Here is a 21,038-nt window from a genome sequence, read left to right as displayed (position 1 = left end):
CACTAAATTCAACATTTATCATATACTACATGCACACAATAAAGAATTTAAAAATGTACATGAAAGGATATTAATATTTAAAGAAGTTATTATAACAAAAGAATTGAATTTGAAACCTTAAGTTTCAAACCTGACAGACAGCTTATGAGAATACAACCTTCAGCAATGGAATTGTCTTGCCATTGCACTACTTAAAAGACATGAATTCTATCCAGGAGCCCACATGTTCACCTTTTATTATGGTTTCACTAGCCTGATGGATATTTCGAACTGTTGATTCTCATCAGAAAGAGAAAGAAGACAAGCAGAAACCTTTAGAGGACAAATATTCTCTTTTCAATATTGTAGCAATTCTATGTTGAAATGTTGTATAAGTGAACAATCAATCAGTGCATAAAAAGTAGTAGTTGATGAACAAGCTTAACGGCTTCAATTTGGCATTGTTAAGCTATAAAGATAGAGGGTATTATAAATCCATCATTATTTTATAGCCAAATAACTTATTAACAGATAATAACTGTAATAGTAATAATATGTACACTTCTCATTATATATAATATCTAACTTGTTATTGACAATTTTCCTCCAAATTAGTCTTTATCTATCAGGACTTCAATCTTGTCAGACTGAACATAAGATATGACAATGCTGAAGTCCAGACTGATAACAGAGTGATTTGGAGGAAAACTGTTAATAGGAAGTTAGTAATTATAATAGTAATAATAAGTTGTTAATAGTAATAATAATATTACTAACTTCTAATATTATTATTACTATTATTTTGTGACACCTCCAAGGGGTCCAAAGGCACATCAAAAGAGGGTGCCTACTCAACAACTCTCCGTCTCCACCATTTAATCCACCAACTACGCTGAACCACCACCAACTACACCAAAGCCATCTACTGACTACCACCAGTATTTTTTTTGTCTATAAACTGCATGTGTTCTGAAAGCCGATTTGTCTGCGTGCAGGATGAAAAACCCAAGCTTCCAGGAGAAAAAATCCTGCTACCTCTGTATGAAATCGGCTAACTCAACTTCAACTGGAAAATTCATAAGATCCTCTCGTTACAAGAATCAAACTTAGACCTTTTCCAATGAGCTACACTCCCCATGAAGACAGAGAGAAATTTGATGATGACAAATATTAATAGTATATTTAAAAACCAAATCAGTCAGCTTTGTAACTCATTTAGTAAAGTCGATTAATGCTGAAAACTGCACAAGACATGGATGCTTGGAAAAGACTGTGTAGACAAACTAATAACTTCTTCACATTATAGCAGGGCTTATCGTTTCAAAAAAAAAAAAAAAAACAGTGGAAATGAACGATCGCAAAACAATTATAGAAATCTGGAATCTTCGATGAGTGAGTGAGTGAGTGTGAGTGTGTGCGTGCATGTAGTAAATTATGTCATCCAAATAGCTTAGAAAATCAGTCTTGCCATGATACATGTGTAGTGTGTGTATGAGGGAGTGCATATATTTTTATTTAATTCCTTTCTCACACACTCCAAGTGGTTTAAAACTTGTAAATTCAAAATGAAAAGAAAACTCTGAAACTAGACTGCATGTAGAAAATATATGCTGGCTTCATCCAAGACATTTCTATAACTTCACTATCTCTATGAAATCACCACACAAACTCCATTGAATGAACTACTAAAAAATCATATCACTTTAGAATGAATTAGCTTTCTATATGAAAGTCTCAACATTCTTAAAACATTATTATTATCTTAAAGACCCCATGGAGTCAAAGACATATCTAGGAGATCCCACTGTAATACACACAGCTCATCATACCGTGCCTTAAACACATTCAAATTCTCTGCAAATACCACACTCTCAAGCAATGCATTCCAATCGTTCACAACTCTCCATGCAAAGAACATGCTTCACACTCCCTTGCTCACACCCTCCTTATACAGCTTCTGTGGATAACTTCCTGTTCTCCCCCCCCCCCAACCTCCCAATATTTTATGAAAAACCTCTTCAACATTAATCTTATAAAAAGCCCTTACCATCAACTTGTACATCTCTATCATATCACCCCTCTTCCTCCTATCCAACTCTGCAAATTGCATCTTTTGAACTTTTCTTCATGTTCAACATTCCAAAGATCAGAAACTACTTAGTCAATTGCCTCTGGACACTATCCAACATCCCTTCATCCTTTTTGAAAACCAAGTGACCAAATCTATGCAGTAGTCCATTTGTGGCCTAATCAAATCTTGTTCTACAATTCAGTGTTCACTGCATCATTCCCAGAATTCATTCTGTTGTACTCACAATTTTGGCAATGTGTCCTCTAAATTTTAGATCCTTATCCACCATCGTCACATGTTCACTCATTTTCTCTACCTCCAACGATATAACCCTACCAAATTTTATTTTCCAAATTTTAAAATCTTACATTTCCAATGAAGCTATCACCTTATAGTAACAAGTAAGTAGATTACTAAAACAGGACCTCCCTTTAATAAATCCATGATGTCCAAAGATAATACCACTGTTGTCACCCAAATTTTGGATCCTGATTCTCAACAGCCTCTCCAACACTTTAATCACAACACCTGACACACAGATTGACCTATAATTTGATGCAGTTGTTCTGTCACCTTCCTTATGAAGTAATACAATCTTGCCTTTCTTCCACTCCTTTGGAAGTTGACTCAATGTAAGACTCATAATAAACAAATATGTCAACGCATATGTCAACTTCCTGGCATATTCCCTCAAAATATGTGGTGATATATCATCAAATCCCACAGCCTTATTAACATCTAGCTTATTCAATTCCACTTATACCTATTGTTCAATCATGAGTCTTTTCTCCTCTTCATCAATTGCTCCCAAATACTCCATGATGTCACATACACAAGGATGAAAACTTTATGAACTGCCCATTTAAATATCTCAACTATATCCTTTGCAACAGTTATACTATTTTCTCCAATCAATATCATTCTACCATAATCATTTTTCTTCTTGCTGGCTACACATTGAAAGAACTTCATAGTTTTTTTTTTTTTTTTTAACTTCATTACCTAACTGCTGCTCATACTATACTTTTGCTATCCTTACCAACTAAGTCACCATCCTTGCCTATTCTTTGTATTCTTCATGAAGTGATTATCACAGCCCATCTTATGTTGCCTCCATAACGTCTTCTTTCTTTGTATCGCATGCTTAATCTCTTCATTCATCTCACACCTGCCTTATTTAACCTCCTGACCCCTTGGAATACATTTAAACATTGTCTCTACTAGATAGTTCTTGAATAGCACCCATGCAGCATTGATCTCCTTTCCACCCAATTTCTCAATCTCCATGCTACAACTGCAAGCTATCTTCAGAGTTTCTTATAATCACCAGCCTCATAGTTCCACATATACCTTTTCCTCACTAAAGTCCTCAAATGGCTGGCCAACTACTCAGGTAATCACTTCATGGGCTATCTCACCAATTAAAAGATTTGACACCCATGAGATGATCAAATTCAAGATCCTCGATTCTTGTGTGCCTTCTGTTACAAACTGAGGTAGTTTTTCTTCAAAACTCAAGAAACATTTGATTTTTTTACTTCCAGTTGCTATCTAGTCATCCCAAACTATACTACAACAATTAAAGTCACTGACAATGGGGTTAATACCTTCCACATTACCAGGTCAACATCCAACTAAGTATTTCATTCTACTTATCTCTATCTCACACTATAATGCCTCAAAACCACTATCACTATTTCCCTCTTGCATCGCTATTATGGACATAATCCTTTTTCTATCAACAATAGCACTCCACCTCCACTTGACCATTTCTATCTGAATGAAATACATCATATCCTTCCTACTGTATTCCTGCTAGAATATCATCTTCATCCAACCATGACTCACTTATATCAATAATTTTGGAGTGAATGAACTCAATCAATGCAATTTCTCCTGCTGTTTCTTTTCTACTCCATCGACAGCAGAACACTTAATAACATTTGATAATGTTCATTTTGCTTCCATGCATGCTCAGAAATACAACTGAGAAAATTTTGCTCAAGTCTACCATTGTGTGCTGCCATTACTGCTTTCCAGAGTTGGGTTTGAAATGATGAAGTTCCTTCTTCACGATGTAGAAAAGTTTAATTAATTACAATTTCCTAATGAAACAGCTAAAAATGATAACAGTTCTTTATTTCACAATCTTCTCACACTGAGGTAAGCTCATTTAATCACTTCTGATAATATAGCAGTGAATTTTGCTTTCCTTGCTACTGACATGTAAACAACAATTGTCTACACAAAGACACTTAACAGCTTATACAAATATCACAATTAAGCTCTAATAACTAATTTTAATAAATTTATTTCACATCTATGCGACTTCATTAGTCAAAGATAAAATTAATATCCGAAATAGGCTTGCTCGCAACATATCAAAAGAAAGCATACATTTCACTAACAACTTTACAAAAACAGAATTACTAATTTCTTAACTTTAGTTCATTTAATATATTTTAAACTTGTGAGATATTTGAATTTTAACACGGATATCCTACACTTGAGTGTGTATGCTAAATAAGTGCCATCATGTGTTGGATATATGAATTTTGTTATAATAATACTCCTGTGATAACAGGAGTATTGTGATAACAAAATTATCACAATACTCCTAGTGCTCTCAGTGCATCACAAATTTCATAAAAAAAGCTATTAATTTATAATGCAAACAGAAACAAGAAACTGCTGGCAAAAAAAAAAGAAAGAAAAGAAACAAGCCACCTTAATTATAGTTTTGTCTGGAATATATGTAAATTTTGTCTGGATGCTTACAACATAAAACAAGTATGCATATATATATATTTGTCTGAAGTTGTAAGCATTACTTTTACCGTTACGTATTACTCCCAAGCTTCCATGGAGTCCAATGACTCATTGCAGAAGGCAGAACACTAACATTTTGATATGCTTTTGTACAGTACAGAATTTATGAGATGTATTTGTTGTAAAAATTGAAAGATTTGTGGAAGGAGAGTGAAACTGGTGAGCAAGTGTGTAGTAAGTGTTTTGAGAGTGAGTGCAGAGAGAGAACACATTACATGATAGTAGAGCAGAGAGTATTGATACTGAGTACTGATAGAAGACTGAAAATTATTAATATTGGTGATAATATTGAAAGTGCAGTGGTAGAAGGTCAGGAGAGCACATAATACCTGATTGAGGAAAAGCATGCTCTTACATGTAGTCCTTCACAAGACAAAGTACAAGATTAAAATGCTGCAGAAACATCAAGAGATTAGATGAACTGCGAAAAGAAAAAAGCAAGAGGTTTGAAGTAAAATAAAAGAAGATTGTATGAATAAATGAGAGAAAGAGCATAAGGAGATAATTTTTTACAGTGATTCCCTGATAAGGGGAGTACTTCGCCTTATCAAAGAATCACTGAAAACAAGGCTTTTCTGCCCTCATGCAAAAATTAATATTAGTGATGATGTCAGAATGGAGTGTGAAAGAATTGATTTTTTTGACTGGCACCAATGATTTGAAAGGTGAGAAGTACTGTATGAAGGAAGATGATAAAGAATTATTGGAAGAAGCAAAAAAAAAAAAAAAGAAGAGTGAAAGTTTGAAAGTCTGTACCATGCTATGATAGAGGTGAACTGAGGAGGAGGATGATGATGATAGCTAATACATCAACATACACAGGTTGTGTAAAAGGAGTGATGCATAGTTTGTGGACCTATGGTGTAAGTTCGATGGATGGAAGGATTTGTATAACTGTTTCAATACAGGTATGTAAGCTGTCATTATTTGAAAAATTAAAGACTGAAACTTATATGAAATAAATTTAATGACTATGAAATTTTCATCTAAGAATGAAAGGCATCTTCATTGCAATAACAATAATGAAACACAAAATAAATTACATTACAAAAGATCTGTTTAAGTTTGGTCAGAGTGGAAAGACCTCACAGCTCTCCTTGTATAACTCGCTTTATAAGGAATCTACTTTTATGTAAAAGTAGATTCCTTATAAAGATCTTTTTCAGCAAAGTGGAATTATATTAAATCTGCTTTTATAAAAAATGGCTTTAATGAATCCTTCTTCTAGAAACTGGTGCCATAAAGCTGTTAGACGCTTTCTAGAAGAAGGATTCATTAAAGCCATTTTTTATAAAAGCAGATTTGATATAATTCCACTTTGCTGAAAAAGATCTTCAATGGAACATACACTCAATGGACAAAATATTACAGATAGGAGTGATGGGAAGGACACTGGCATACCCCCATACAGAGTGAAACGTACCCAAACTTCACGCAGATGGTAGTTGGTGCAAGGCAGATGGGTCATTCTATCAACCAAGTGGTAAGAAACTCTGGATCTAGAGGGCAACCGCATCAAGTGTGTACTGCGAATATTCCATCAGATGTACCCAGCAAGCAAGAGGTGGCAAACCACAAGCCATTGATGATGGGGGATGACGTGCACTGTCCAGATTCATACAGACCAGCCACAAGGCAATGGAAGCACAAATCACATCAGTTTCAATGTCAGAGGTCCAAGTTGCATCAGCAAGCAAAATGGTATGGTATACCCTGCATACTGTAGGCTACAGGAGCCGACACCCTAATTGTGTACGATTGTTGACAGCTCATCATCGGGCATTGCACCTCACCTGGTGTCGAAACTCTGGACCTCTGCAGAGTGAACCAGTCGTGTGGTGTGATGAATCCCATTATTAGTTGTACCAAGTTGACAGGAGGGTATGTGTGCCATCATAAGCAAGAGGCCATTGGCCTTGTCATGCAAGGTTGCTTCTGTGCAAGGAGGTGGTGGCTCTGTGATGATTTGTAGAACCTTCCCATGTGACACATTAGGTCCCTTAATGTGTCTGGATAGGTCCTTAAATGCTGCAAGTTACTAGAATGTGCTGTCTGATCACCTACACACTTTCATGGCCGTTGCACATCCTGCAGCTGATAGTCTGTTTCAGAAAGACAATGTGCCACCCTACTGGGCTGCAATCACCCAGGCATGGCTCGACAAGCCCTCATATGAGTTTGGGACCATCCAGTGGTCCCAAGTTCCCTGGATTTAAAATCCATTCAAATCTCTCTGGGATGCCGTAGAGTGTGTGATCGACATCTAAGGTGAACTTGTGAACAATACTGCAATAGACATGGCTGGAATTACCTCTGGCATCTGGTAGAGTCAAAGCCTGAAAAGTACTGGCTGTAATTCACAATACAGAAGGACCAACATGCTATTACATAGGTATCTTTAATGTTTTGTCCATTGAGCATATACAGGATTTTCAAAAAGGTGTATACAACTTTGCAGGAGAATAGAGAATAACTCGGAAGATGTATAAAAGCTGTGTGAGTGTCATAATGTAGTGAAATGCATCAATTTTTGGTCACATAACTTTATTACCAAATGACAACACTAAATGGTATGATATATCACACCATTCGAAAATGGCGACTTTCGATGGTGCAGAGCTAGTATGTGTGTTTTGGTTTGAAAAAACAAAGTCTGCTACAGAAGTTCAGAGGAATTTCTGCAAGCAATTATTAATATTATTAAGAGACCTTCAGGGAGTCAGGGACTCACTGAGGGAGGCCACACTCTATATGCACCAGCTATCATATTCTTAAATTCATTCACACTGCTTACACTCATAATAACCAGTGCAATCCACTCCAATCCAATCATCCACCATCCTAAGAGAGAAAAATCTAGCCATCACCCCCTTCTTAGTGGCATTCATTCTCAGCTTTCATGGATGCCCTCTTGTCCTTTCTCCACAAATTGAAAATTGCCATCAACTGAAATCCTGTATGACCTTTTCGAAAGTTTGTAAATCTCAATCATAATCACCCCTCTTTCACCTGTTTGCTAGTGTCTGCAGTCTAGAAATTCTCAATCTGTCTTCATAATCAATATTCCATAATCCAGATATCACTTTTAACACTCTCCTTTGCACTCTCTCTCTCCAATATATCACAATCACAACTGAAACCAGGAGACGAGACCTACGCACAATATTGCAAGCGAGATCTTATCAACACCTTGTAAAGAGGCAAAATGACATCCTTATCTTTATATGTGAATGTTCGTTTAGGAATTGCAATTATCTTTTGAGTTGTATTTGCAATCTTTGCTACATGGCTCCTGAACCAATTTCCTATCTACTAACATTCCATGATCCCTAGCCTCATCAGTTTCTTCAAGCATAATACCACCAATATAATACAACATTGGATATCTAATCATGCTGAGGTGCATGACTTTACATTTAGTGACACTGAACCGACATCCATTTTCCCATGCCCACAGGTCCAACCTATTCAAATTATTCTGCAAGTACTGCATATAAGCAGCATTTCTGATTACCCAACCTATCTTTGCATCATCAGAAAATACCCGTATGTTGCCTGTCAAATCCCTCCCAATATCATTAATGTATAGATTGAATAACAGTGGACAAAGCACTGGTCCTTGTGATACAAAACTGGTTACCTTAAATCTTGCAGACTCATATCCCCCCATATACCACTTTTTGATATCTTTCAGTCAGCCATCCTCTTATCCATGCTAATATTCTACAATCCAAACTCATATTCTACAATTTATAAGACAGTCTACAATGCTGTATTCTGTCAAAAGCCTTATCAAAATCCAAAAGTATCATGGTGTATTCATTCCCCTTGTCTAGTTCAATGGTAACATTGTTAGAGAATGTGAGCAAGTTGCTAAAACATGACCTTCCCTTAGTAAACCCATGTTGCTCATTGCAAAGTAGAGATTCACTGTCAACCCATTTCTGAATGCAAGCACTAACTAATTTTTCCAAAATCTTCACTAGCACTCCTGAAATACTAATTGGTTGATAGTTGGATACATTGGTCTTTGCACCATCCTTGTGCAATGGAATTACCATAGATTCTTTCCATTCCTGCAGAATCTTTGCTGTTCTGAGGCTCATATTAAACAGCCTGATCAATGGAATAGCCAGTTCACATGAACACTCTTTTAGCACACATGATGATATTCAATCAGTCCCTATTGCTGAATTTTTATTCAGATTGTGCAACAGCTCTAATACATCGTCCTCATACATCTGAGTTTCTTCATCCAGTGAAGAGGCAGCAGTAAGCTAAATGTCATGTACACCAGATTGATAGCTTTTAACAAAATGGGCCTCTCATTAGTTGAACAATGCATCTGTTATTCTCATGCCATTTGCATTTAAGAGTTATTCTTTCATATTCATTCTTTCTTTTACTTGCTGCATATCAATAGAATTTTTGTGGGTTGTCTTCAGCACACAGAGCCAGTTTCTATTGATATGCAGCAAGTAAAAGAAAGAATGAATATGAAAGAATAACTCTTAAATGCAAATGGCATGAGAATAACAGATGCATTGTTCAACTAATGAGAGGCCCATTCTGTTAAAAGCTATCAATCTGGTGTACATGACATTTAGCTTACTGCTGCCTCTTCACTGGATTTCACAGACTTTGCTTTCTGTACAACAGTTGTGCTTCTCTTATGAATCTCTTGCTTAATAAGATTACACATCCATTTGACTCCTACCATATTTATTCTTCGAACTCTCAGGACACACACTCTGATATCACATCATTTAAGTATTGTTTAAATGCTTCCCATGCACTGTCGATATTCTTCCCATTCATCAACTGATTCCATTCTATTGAACTCAGTATACTCATCAGTTGGTCATAATTTCCTACTTTGTAGTTCAGGATGTAACCTTTTCTGAATGGAACATTCATAAACTTAGTCACTTCCCAAGTGAGTAGCGCATGATCACTGCCAACAACTGGTGGCATAATAGTTATGACTTTAACTGAAATGCCCTCTGACACTATAATCAAATCTAACACTCTTTGCCCTCAAGTTCCTTCTGCCACATACTGCTTGAAAAAGTTGTCCCGCAACAGCTCAATAAATACATTTTCATTCTTCTCATGAGATTCTACTACTACCCAATCAATATTTGGATAATTAAATTCTCCCATTATGTTTACTCTTTTCACACTCATCTTGTCTATTTGGTGATGCATTTCATCATCACTAGCAACTGATCCACCAGGTCTGTAACAACACTCCACTATGAAATTGATCTTGTTGGATTCCAACTTATACCAGACGGGTTCAAACTCACTGCCACATGAAATAATGTTAGTAGTAGTAGTACTAAAATCATAGGTCTCAACTAAATGAATTCAAGTCATCTGATATATTAGCAGCACGCCCCAATCTCTCCTATCTTCTCTATCCTTCGTAAAAATAGTGTACCCTTTACACTCGATACCAGTTAGTATGTCTAATTCTGACAGCCAAGTCTCACTAATCCCTATAATCTGAGGTCCCAACATATTGACCAAAGCAACAAACTCTACCCCTTTGTTTCTGATACTCCTAGCATTCATGTACAGACATAATAATCTACCTGCATGTTTGTATACACTTGTCTGCAGTCTGCATGACATGGTTGGACAACTTGCAGATCTGTATTCTTCTCTAGTGTGCCTTATACATATAGACATCTTTGCACACGTTTGATGGGTCCAAACTGAACAAACACAAAGTTGAAATCGTTCTCTTCTCGTCAACATTTCCACAACAAAACCCATTTCCGTCATTAACACAGTTATATAACATTGTCACTCTTACACTCACATTCACACCATTCCTCCCTTTATAATTTACTTTCTCTGACTCACTGTGTTAGGTCTCACACCAGTTATTAGTTTTCCAGACTCCTGATACCAAACGCATTCAAGTGTAGCCGATCCCATTATACAAATCCGATCTTCCCTCAAACTCACTCCACGCATCCATCCCTTCTACACAGCCTATGCATCGAATTGTTTGCCATCACAGCCCTTCTTCTTAATTCATTTTTATCATAGCGATTTAAAATACTGACGATTTTCACATTGTTGCTCTTACCTCTTCCAACAACCCTTTCATGTCCTCTCATACTGAAGCAATAGAGCAAAAAAACCGAGTAGGTACAGGATCTACATGTGGCACAAGAATTTTGTGGAAACAGGCAGTTCTTTGCATCATCCAAAGTCAACAGGAAGGCCGCATGCTGCCAATGCTGTTGTAGAAGAAGTTTTTGGAAAGTTTCAAGAGAAGCACTTGAAAGTCAACTAGATGGACATCTCTCAAATTGGAATCCCACATGTGACTGTGGCATATTTTACAACAGCATCTACATTTAAGGCCCTACAAATTTACCATCGTACAACATTTGAAGAAAGACAATAAGAAGATATGCCAGGATTTGTGTATGGAAATGATCAGTAGGATACAACAAAAAGGGGACTTTTTTTTTTGGACACGATCATTTTCAATGCTGAGTGCACTTTTCATGGAAGTGCGTAAGTAAACACTCAAAACTGCAGAATTTAGGGAAGTGAAAATTCACATGCCATCTTAGAACATGTTCATAGTCCCCAAAAAGACTAACATTTTTTGAGCCATAAGCAAGACCCTTTTCTTCTTGGAATTACCGTGACATCAAACTTCTCCTGGCATAAACACATCACAACCATTGCATCTTCAGCTTCAAAAAAACTAGGATTTTATCTTTCACTCAAAACATTACTTCACCCCTGAACAGCTGTTAACATTATACAAATCACAAATCCACCCAGTTATTGAATACTGCTCTCACATAGGGGAAGGGGGGGGGCTAAAAGCTCTCTTAAAATGCTTGACTCAATATAGAGGAGAGCAATTAGACATTATGACATTAGACTTAGCAAAGGCATTTGACAGGGTGCCACATGATAAGCTGATATTTAAGTTGCAGCACATGGGTCTGGATGTCAGATTGGTCAACTGGATTCAGGATTGGCTGTCTGATAGGTATCAGAGAGTTGTGTATGGTGGAGCAGTTTCAAGGAGGCAGAGGGTTACAAGTGGGGTCCCACAGAGCTCAGTACTAGGACCTATATTGTTTAACCTTTATATCAATGACATTGCCAGTGGATTGCAAGGGGATATTCAGTTGTTTGCGGATGATGCGAAGCTGGGAAGGATTATTAGTAATAGTGCAGATGTGGTAGCCCTGCAAGAGGATTTGAATAAGCTAGATAGATGGGCAAATGAATAGGGGTGTCAGTTTAATGCAGCAAAATGTAAGGTCTTGAGGTTTGGGAAACATTGATGGGATACTGCATACTCTATGGGAGGAGTTATACTGGAGAAAGTAGGGGGAGACAAGAGATCATGGGTTGATGATTGATAGAAACCTGAAATTTAGGGGACATATTGCAAAGGTGGTGAAGGTAACACAGAGGATTGCTGCAATAATGAGAAGGACACTGACCTGCAGAGATAAGAGGGTAATCATTCCGTTGTATAAGTCTCTGATCAGACCACACTTGGATTATTGTTCTCAGATTTGGTCTCCAGGATTTGAAGGGGATAAATTAACTGTGGAAAGGATACAAAGACGGATGACAAAGATGGTTTCAGGACTGTACAAGGATAGTTACGAGGATCAGCTGAGGGAATGTGGACTGCAGAGTTTGGTGGATAGAAGAAGGAGAGGTGATATGATTGAGACTTTTAAACTGTTGAGAGGTGGTTACAGGGTTGACACTGGAGAGTTCTTTCGCTTGGTTGAACAGCGGGAAGGAGTGATGACAAGAGGCCATCCCTGGAAGTTACGAAAGGAAACTGCGAGCAAGAGGGTAAGGAGTGGTTTCTTTGCATGGAGGGTGAACCGTGGAATGCATTGCCTGATGGAGTGGTGAGAATGAGAACGGTCAATGAGTTTAAGGAGTGGCTCCTCTCGATGAGTCTTGACAGACTTTATGTTCTTAGGAAGGACCTCCCACGATGAGTCTTTCGACTCCATGGAGGCCTGAATAATAATAATAAAAAAATAATAATAATTAATGATCCATCTCTTACCAATTCACCCCCACTCCCACTTTCACACACATGATTCAGTCTCCGCACTATGTGTTTTTTTCTAGAAATATTTCCATGGGAAATGTTCATCTGAAATAACATCAATAATTCCCCATTTAGTGCTAAGCTCGTTGGAACATATGAAGCTACTGCTGCTGCTCAACATCCCTTCACAGTGCACCTTGAAACAAACAGAACAAGTTTATTTTCCTCCTCTTTCATCCTTAAAACTGCTGTATTGTGAAACAGTCTTCCCCCTGTTGTGTTTCTCAAGGAATACAATATACAGTCTTTCAAATCAAATGTAAACAAGTTCCTCCTCCCGCAAAACACTACTTATATATGGTACTAATGTACTATAGGCTGATCAACCAACCTCTTGTGTATGGACTCAACATAAAAAAAAAAAAAAAGCGTATGGACCCTTCTTTTTTTTTTTTTTTTTTGGAGTCTACCAGTACTGGTAGTGTGTATCTGGACATATTATTAGGGTACCTAATACCAAAATTAACCAATGATGACCATGACAGATGCTTAAAATTCCAGTAAGAAGGAGCACTTCATCATTACCTAACAAATGTAAGGTCATACCTCAACACCCATTTCCCAGGCAGATGGATTGGTAGAGGGGCACCTATCATGACCGTCACTTTCCTCTGAGCTTACACCGTTAGATTTTTTTCTTGTGGGACTTTGTGAAACAGAGTATTTGTATCACCACTACCAGCCAATTTGGATGAATTGGATTCCAGCTGCCAATGCTGAAGTTACACCAGATATGCTCTCTCATATGTGTATGAAATTGATTACAGATGGGACTTCTGCAGAATTACTAGCGGTAACCATATCAAACTTTAACTATCTGTGTTGAAACTTCAACTGTTTTGCTACATTTGCACAGTAATAAAATTTGTTCGGCTATTGCTATTTATCTTCTATTATCATTTAATAGATGCATACCCACCCCCTCCACTTTTGAAGCACCCCTGTATTATGAATACAATGTAATAATAAGGTGGAGGAATTTTTTGAGGCTTTAGAGAAAGCAACTGACACAATGAAAAATGAAAAGTTGGTCCTTGTTGGGGATCTAAATAGCAGAGTAGGAAATGATTGTCACACATACATAAATATTTTCGGAAAATTTGGAGAAAAGCTAATAATAATATCAAATACCTGTTGGATTTCTGCTCAGGACATGGACTAGTTATTAATAACACAATGTCTCAACATAAAAATGTGCACAAATTCACATGGAGAGAAGAGGCAAGAAATAAGAAAAGTCTCATATAATTGTTGATAGTGATGTTTTTCTCCCTGGTGCAGGACACCAGAGTGTACAGAGGATCTGAAATTGGAAGTGATCATCATTTAGTCTTGAGCAGGATAAAATTGAATTTCATTTTGAAAAGCAGAACTGTAAGAAAGTTTTAAAGCAAATAAAAGTTGAGCAGCTCTCAGATGTGAAATATAGACCAAAATACACAAACATTATTCAAGAAAAAATGAAAGAGTTTGAGAACAGGAACCAAACATAGGAGATTCAGTGGCAAGCCTTGAAGAAAACAATGATTGATTCAGTCAGAGAGGCATGTAAAATCCATGCTGTCCTTCAAAGATAATATCATTGTTGTCAACCCAATTCTGGTTCCTGATTCTCACCACATCTTGAACACAAAAAACCACAACAGCTGACATTTAGGTTGTCTGCAAGGATAGAAAAATCAGAACTCCATGGTGGACACAGGAAGTTAAAGAGGCAGTGAAGGAAAAGAAGAAAGCATATCAAAAGTTCCTCGCAAATAAATCAGCTTGTGCTCTTAGAGAATACAGAGACAAATGTAAGAAAGCTAAACACTGTGTAAAACTAGCTAAACAAAAGTTATGGAACGACTTTGGTAAGAACATAGAAAATAAATATCAAGAAGGTGGCAAGATATTCTGGAAGTTGTTGAAGAAGCTCAGAAATTGAGGAAAGAGTGCTGTAAAAGAAATTAGAGATAAAGGTGACATGAAAACTGGAGAAAAAGATATCCTTGATGTAGAGAGTAATTACTTCGAAAAATTGTTAAATGAAACAATCAATGACAGCACAGTGGTTAAAAAAAAAAAAAAAAGACACTGACCAGGCATGCAATCAGGAATACATATCCATACTTGAAGTAGAAAAACCCATCAAAAGTGTGAAATGTGGAAGGGCAGCTGGAGTAGATGATATGCGACCTAAAATGCTCAAGTATGGAGGTATAAAAGTCTTACAGAGGCTGCACTGCACAGTTCAGGTTTGGACAGAGGGACGAATTCCAGATGATTGGAAAAGCTCTCCTAGTACCCATATATAAAAAGGAAAATAAAACTGAATGTGAGAATTAATATAATTGCATAAATCTTCCCAGTAAGATTTATGAAAGTGTACTTGAGAAACGGTTGAGAAGGATTGTGGAAGGGAAGCTTGGTGAAGAAACAAGCTGGATACAGGCCAAATAGAGGCTGTCAGAATCAGATTTTCACTTTACTACAAATAGTTGAGAAATCACGAGAATATAACAAAAATCTAACTTTGTAGATCTGGAAAAGGCATATGACAAGGTGCCAAGAGAGGAGCTATTCTCAACACTACAGTTACATGGTGTCAATGGGACATTATATCAAGCAATACTGAGTCTTTATTTGAGTTGTATTCATGCCCACCATCACAATCATCTCATCCACCCTTTCATCTTGCTTAAATGCCATAGCTACACTTTATTTTTTTATCATTCCTCCAGGCAAACCTCAATAGGCATTCTATCCTGCACACCACAGATCATCGAGTCTCCATTGCTCACCTACATCCCTCATTCTCTCCTCTAACCATTTCTTTCTTTCTTTGTTCCCCTACTTACCTGTTGTCCTGGCATCTCTCTCCATCCCTGATTCCAGCACACACACTCTCTCTCTCTCTCTCTCTCTCTCTCACACATTTTTCCCATTCCCTCTCTTTTACTGGTTCTTGTATTTTCTCCTCTTCTATCCCATAACTGTCTCTCACTCCTACTCTGATTGGCTTCACATTCAGCATTTACAATCACATTTAATATTAATTAAACTTCATTCTCATAATCTATATTGCTTGATATTTAGGCTGCTATCTCAGCAAACTGAATAACAGAAAACAGATTCACAAAACGTGGTAATAATAACAGACTACATAAGTGAGTTTATAACTGATGTACTATCCAGCTATGCTAGCACAAGAAGCACTATCAGCCCCGTACCAAAATAATTCTTAGTACAAAAAACATAAGCTGAATAATTTCACAAAATTAGGTAATAACAAGACATTAAGGACATCTAAAAATCCATAATTTAAGAATAGTTATATACTAAGTGATAGGGACATAAATTCAGATACATGCAGAAAAAATCTCTAATTTTAGCTTAAAATATCAACATACCATGTGCTCCATACTGGACCAGAGGAACAGCATCAACTGCCTGTACAAGAACATGATATAGGCCTTTATAATCCAAGCTAGGAAACAGTGATGTACGAAAGTGATCCTTCTCAGGGGAACGCATGACTTCCAAAGGAATATTTGGAACATCCTTTAAGACACTGGTGTAGCAAAAAAAAAAAAAATTAATGCATCCCAGTTATAAATCAATAATTCATACTTAAAACATCTTAAAAAGCTGCATATCTGAAAAGATTATATTTGTCAGACAAAAACCACGTAAAACGTAGAACAATATCCAATATGATTAACATACAGGTTAAATAGCAATGGCCCTAAAACAGACCCCCTGAGGCACATCATTAGTGACCTTCCTCTTCTGGCATATTTTTCCTCCATACACAACTTGACATCTATCAGATAGCCAATCTCCAATCCAATGTACTAGTCTAATATCCAACCTCATCTACTGTAGTTTGACTATCAATTTATAAAATGTGTATAGAGTGAGTGCTAGAGGGCACAGAGTGAACGTTTATTGATAAATTTGCTCCTGTCTTATACTTATATGTAAGTAATTGTATTGATATAATCAACTTTAAAATGTGCTCTAATGAACTGTCTCAGTAATATGAAAAAGTAGAGTGTATTAATTATCGAAACTGATTCAGTGGTTCCTGTAAACTAGTTCTTCAAAAAAATTCAAGCCATGTGTTGTGTCAACCGCCATTTTCACCTTGACGTTAACTGTTAATCCTTCTTCAAGGTCAACAGTCAAGATATGTCCAACGCTAATTGTAAAAGCCGTAAAGGTAAGATAGATGAAAATGAAGCACTTCAATGTTCTTTGGAATGTCGCGAATGTTATCATCCTGTATGTATAGGAATAGCAGAATCTAAATTTCGTAAAATGTCTAAGGACAAGAAATTAAAATGGAAATGTCAGATTTGTATTAATAGTTCTCCTAAAAATGACTTTAGTACTCAAACTAAACTAAATAGAAGCAATGATGGCTTGGATTTAACCAAGGCAGCAATCAAAGATGACAGAGAAGCTGATGTTAGGGTTTTCCTAAGAAAATTCAGGGAACAGGTATTGGAAGACCTAAATGCCATCAAAGTAGAAATTAAAGATGATAACTAGGCGATAAGAAAAGAAATTGAAACTCTATTTAAAGCAGAATTAAATGATCTGAAGGCATCATTGAAATATAGTTTTGTATACATTCAAGATCTCAAGAACAAAGCCAAATGCAATGAAAAGCTAATTAATGACCTGTGCACTAAAAACACTGAACTAACAAATGAAAATAAAATACTAAAAGCCCAAATGAATGATCTGAAATGGGAAGTTAATGAAATTCAACAGTGCTCCAGGATGAACAATATCAAAGTAAATGGTCTACCAGAAGCTCAGAATGAAAATTTGCATACTATTACTGAAAGATTGGTAAATCTACTTGGAGTAAAAAAAGAAGGTATCATACACGTCCACAGAATACCCACTAACAGAAAAACCGACATCAAGCCAGTTATTATTCAGTTAGAAAGCAAGATTACTAAAAATAAATGGATGACGGAGGCAAGAAAACTCAAGATTACAGCTCAACAAATTGATGAACAGTTAAAACCCATTTCCGTCTAAATAAATGAACATTTGACTAAACTTAATAAACAACTTTTTATGAAGCAAAACAAATGAGAGCAAGTGGTGCAGTTAAATACGTATGGGTAAGAGATGGCAAACTATTCATGAGAAAGAACGACAACACTAAAGTGATACGGATAAAAACACCGGACGATCTCAACGAACTCAAACAAAGAAGGCAGTAAATCTAAATGTTACCTATGAATAATTGGAGCAATATAAACCTAATGGATTTAGGATTTAACATGAATAATTTAGATTCTTATACACCTGTAAACTGTAAAAATCTATATAATTTAACTTCTGTTAAGAAATTTTTTGATACTACCATAAATTCGTTCAAGAATTTCAATATATATCACATTAATATTAGATCTATGAGGTCAAATTTTGATAATTTAATGCTACTTTTTACAGAGATTTACTTACAAAAAAAGGGAAAAAAGTGGTATGTGACAACATAAATGTTAAAATGTTAAACATTATCATTAGGCATAAATTATAATTCTTTACAAATATCATTAATAAATCCTTTGAAATGGTAAATTTATAGAACACCTAAAGACTGCTTCAGTTGTACTTTTATTTAAAGGAAGAAATAGAAATGAAATCAAAAATTACAGACCAATATCTATACTATCCACAATCTCAAAGGTTATTGAGATTCTGATAAAAAAAAAAAAAAAAACGCTTAAATAGCTATTTAAATACAATATCCTTTTACGCAACTAATCAATATGGGTTCATATCCGGATGCGATACTGAAAAAGCACTATTGGAGTTTCATAAAAAAAGTCTATAGTGGAATAAATGAAGGAATGTACATGGCAGCTGTTTTTCTTGATATATCTAAAGCGTTCGACTGTGTTCATCATGATATATTGCTATTGAAAATGTCCAAATACGGCATTAGGGGAATTACTAATGACTGGTTCAGATCCTATTTGAATAATAGAAAACAACATACCAGCTATACGGAGTCCCACAAGGGTCGGCACTAGGACCCATCCTATTCATAATATATGTTAATGATCTATGTAAATACAAACTTTTTGGCAAATTGATATCCTTTGCTGACGATATGGCTTTAGTATACACCGAAACAACCCTTGAAGATCTAAAAAATCGGATTAATAGCGATATGTTAAAACTAAGTATATGGTTTAGCAACAACAGATTTAACATTAATACCGACAAAATGAGATATATGTACTTTACATTAACAGACAAATTAGATCACAGTATAACTATAAAATGGCATGAAAGGAAATGTAGTGATACTCTAAATTGTATATGTAGCTTAATCAAAAAAACAAAAACTGTCAAGTATTTGGGCCTCCATATCAATAGCAATTTGAAGTGAAACTCCCACACCACTTTCTTAACAAGTTTAGGTTCATAATTAACAGAATATATTATGTTAAAAAATTTGTAAATGCAGCATTCTTAAGATGTTTATACTATTCCTGGGTAAATTCTTCACTGCAATATGGCATTACCTGTTAGGGAGGAGACTATTATAACAATCTGCTTCCATTAATAAGAATACAAAACAGAATAATTAGAGCCATAACTACTACCGACCTCGCACATTCAACCAATGATCTGTATATCGTTCATAATATATTACCATTTCAGAAACTATATCTCTATGGTTGTCTGTTATATGTAAAAAGAAACACTGAAAGTTTCTTGGTATATAATGTAGACTATGGATTGCGCTGCAGTCGAAACACGCTGGAAGTACCTAAGGCTAACAAAGAAATTTTTCATAAATCTTTCAAGTACATTGCGACGAGTAGCTATAATAAACTTCCTTGCCTACTATTTTCCCTTGCACATATTCCTACACTTTCCTACACTTTTCCCTTTCTATCATCAATAGCACCTCACCTCCACCCTTTTTTTTTACCCTTTCTGTCCTTCATGAAAAACATCATACTCTTTCATCTCTATTCCTGTCAGGATGTCCTCTTCATATAACCATGTCTCACTTATTCCAACAATGTTTGGATAAATGAACTCATCTAATGTAACCATTTCATTTTCTTTGTTTCTGATACTTCTAGCATTCATATCAGTGGCTTTGTACATAAACACTGCAACACTGCAGCACCCCTCCAAGGAAAAAACGAAAAAATTAAATTTTATCATCATCATCAAATTCCTGCCATGTATCCTCAAGAGGTGTACAGGATATGATAGTACTACATGAAAAATTTATATCATTACTAACTTCCTATCTACAATTTCCTCCAAATCAGTCTGTTAATTGTCAAGACTCCAACATTATCAGATCTTATATGTCTATCATCTAAGGGACATTTTACAATATCAATCCACCTATATCTTGGTCGTCCTCTAGGTCATTTTCCTGCCAACCTGGCAGAGAACACTTGTTTTGCTAATCTTTCCTCGCCCATTCTGTTTAAGTGACCATACCACCTGAGATTAGCTCTGCTAACGCATTCCTGGATGCCAACAATGTCAAGTTCTTTCCTAATATCCTTGTTTTTAATATGATATTGCCATTGATGCCATCTGTTCACAACTCAAATCTTTCTCAGGACTCTCATATCTGCGGTCTTTAGTCTTTAGTCAAGTGTTTTACTTCTGACCTAGCTCTCAGATCCATAAGTTAAAACTGGTTTGAACACCGTCTTGTATACAGCTAATTTAGTGTTCCTACTAATTTAGGTATAATGTACAGTTTGTATCTAAATTGAAAATTAAATGTATTTTAAAATGATTGAACTGAAAAGGAAGAATGAAAAGAAGTGTAATTTAACTATTGCACTTCATCATCATCATCAAATTCCTGCCATGTACCCTCAAGGGGTGTACAGGATATGATAGTACTACATGAAAAAAATTACATCATTATTAATTTCCTATCTACAATTTTCCTCCAAATCAGTCTGTTACTCGTCAACACTCCAACATTATCAGATCTTATATTTCTATCGTCTAAAGCACTTTGTACCATATCAATCC

At 36.0% G+C, this 21,038-nt stretch overlaps 1 protein-coding gene across 1 annotated transcript in view; it reads right to left on the bottom strand.

The window, feature by feature from the left end:
- Positions 1 to 21,038, bottom strand: part of unc79 (UNC-79 domain-containing protein) — a 1,277,183-nt gene that overhangs the window by 1,109,222 nt on the left and 146,923 nt on the right. Inside the window, exon 4 of the mRNA XM_090395893.1 lies at positions 16,397 to 16,557. Coding sequence (XP_090252019.1) covers positions 16,397 to 16,557 — 161 coding nt within the window. The remainder of the gene's footprint in view (positions 1 to 16,396; positions 16,558 to 21,038) is intronic.

The sequence above is a fragment of the Typopeltis vanoorti genome, chromosome 1 (assembly GCF_054136105.1).
Source record: "Typopeltis vanoorti isolate ZY-2024b chromosome 1, IOZ_Tvanoo_1.0, whole genome shotgun sequence".
Classification (NCBI taxonomy): Eukaryota; Metazoa; Arthropoda; class Arachnida; order Uropygi; family Thelyphonidae; genus Typopeltis; species Typopeltis vanoorti.
Note: the sequence above shows the minus strand (reverse complement) of the source record. Positions and strands in the feature narration are given on the sequence as shown.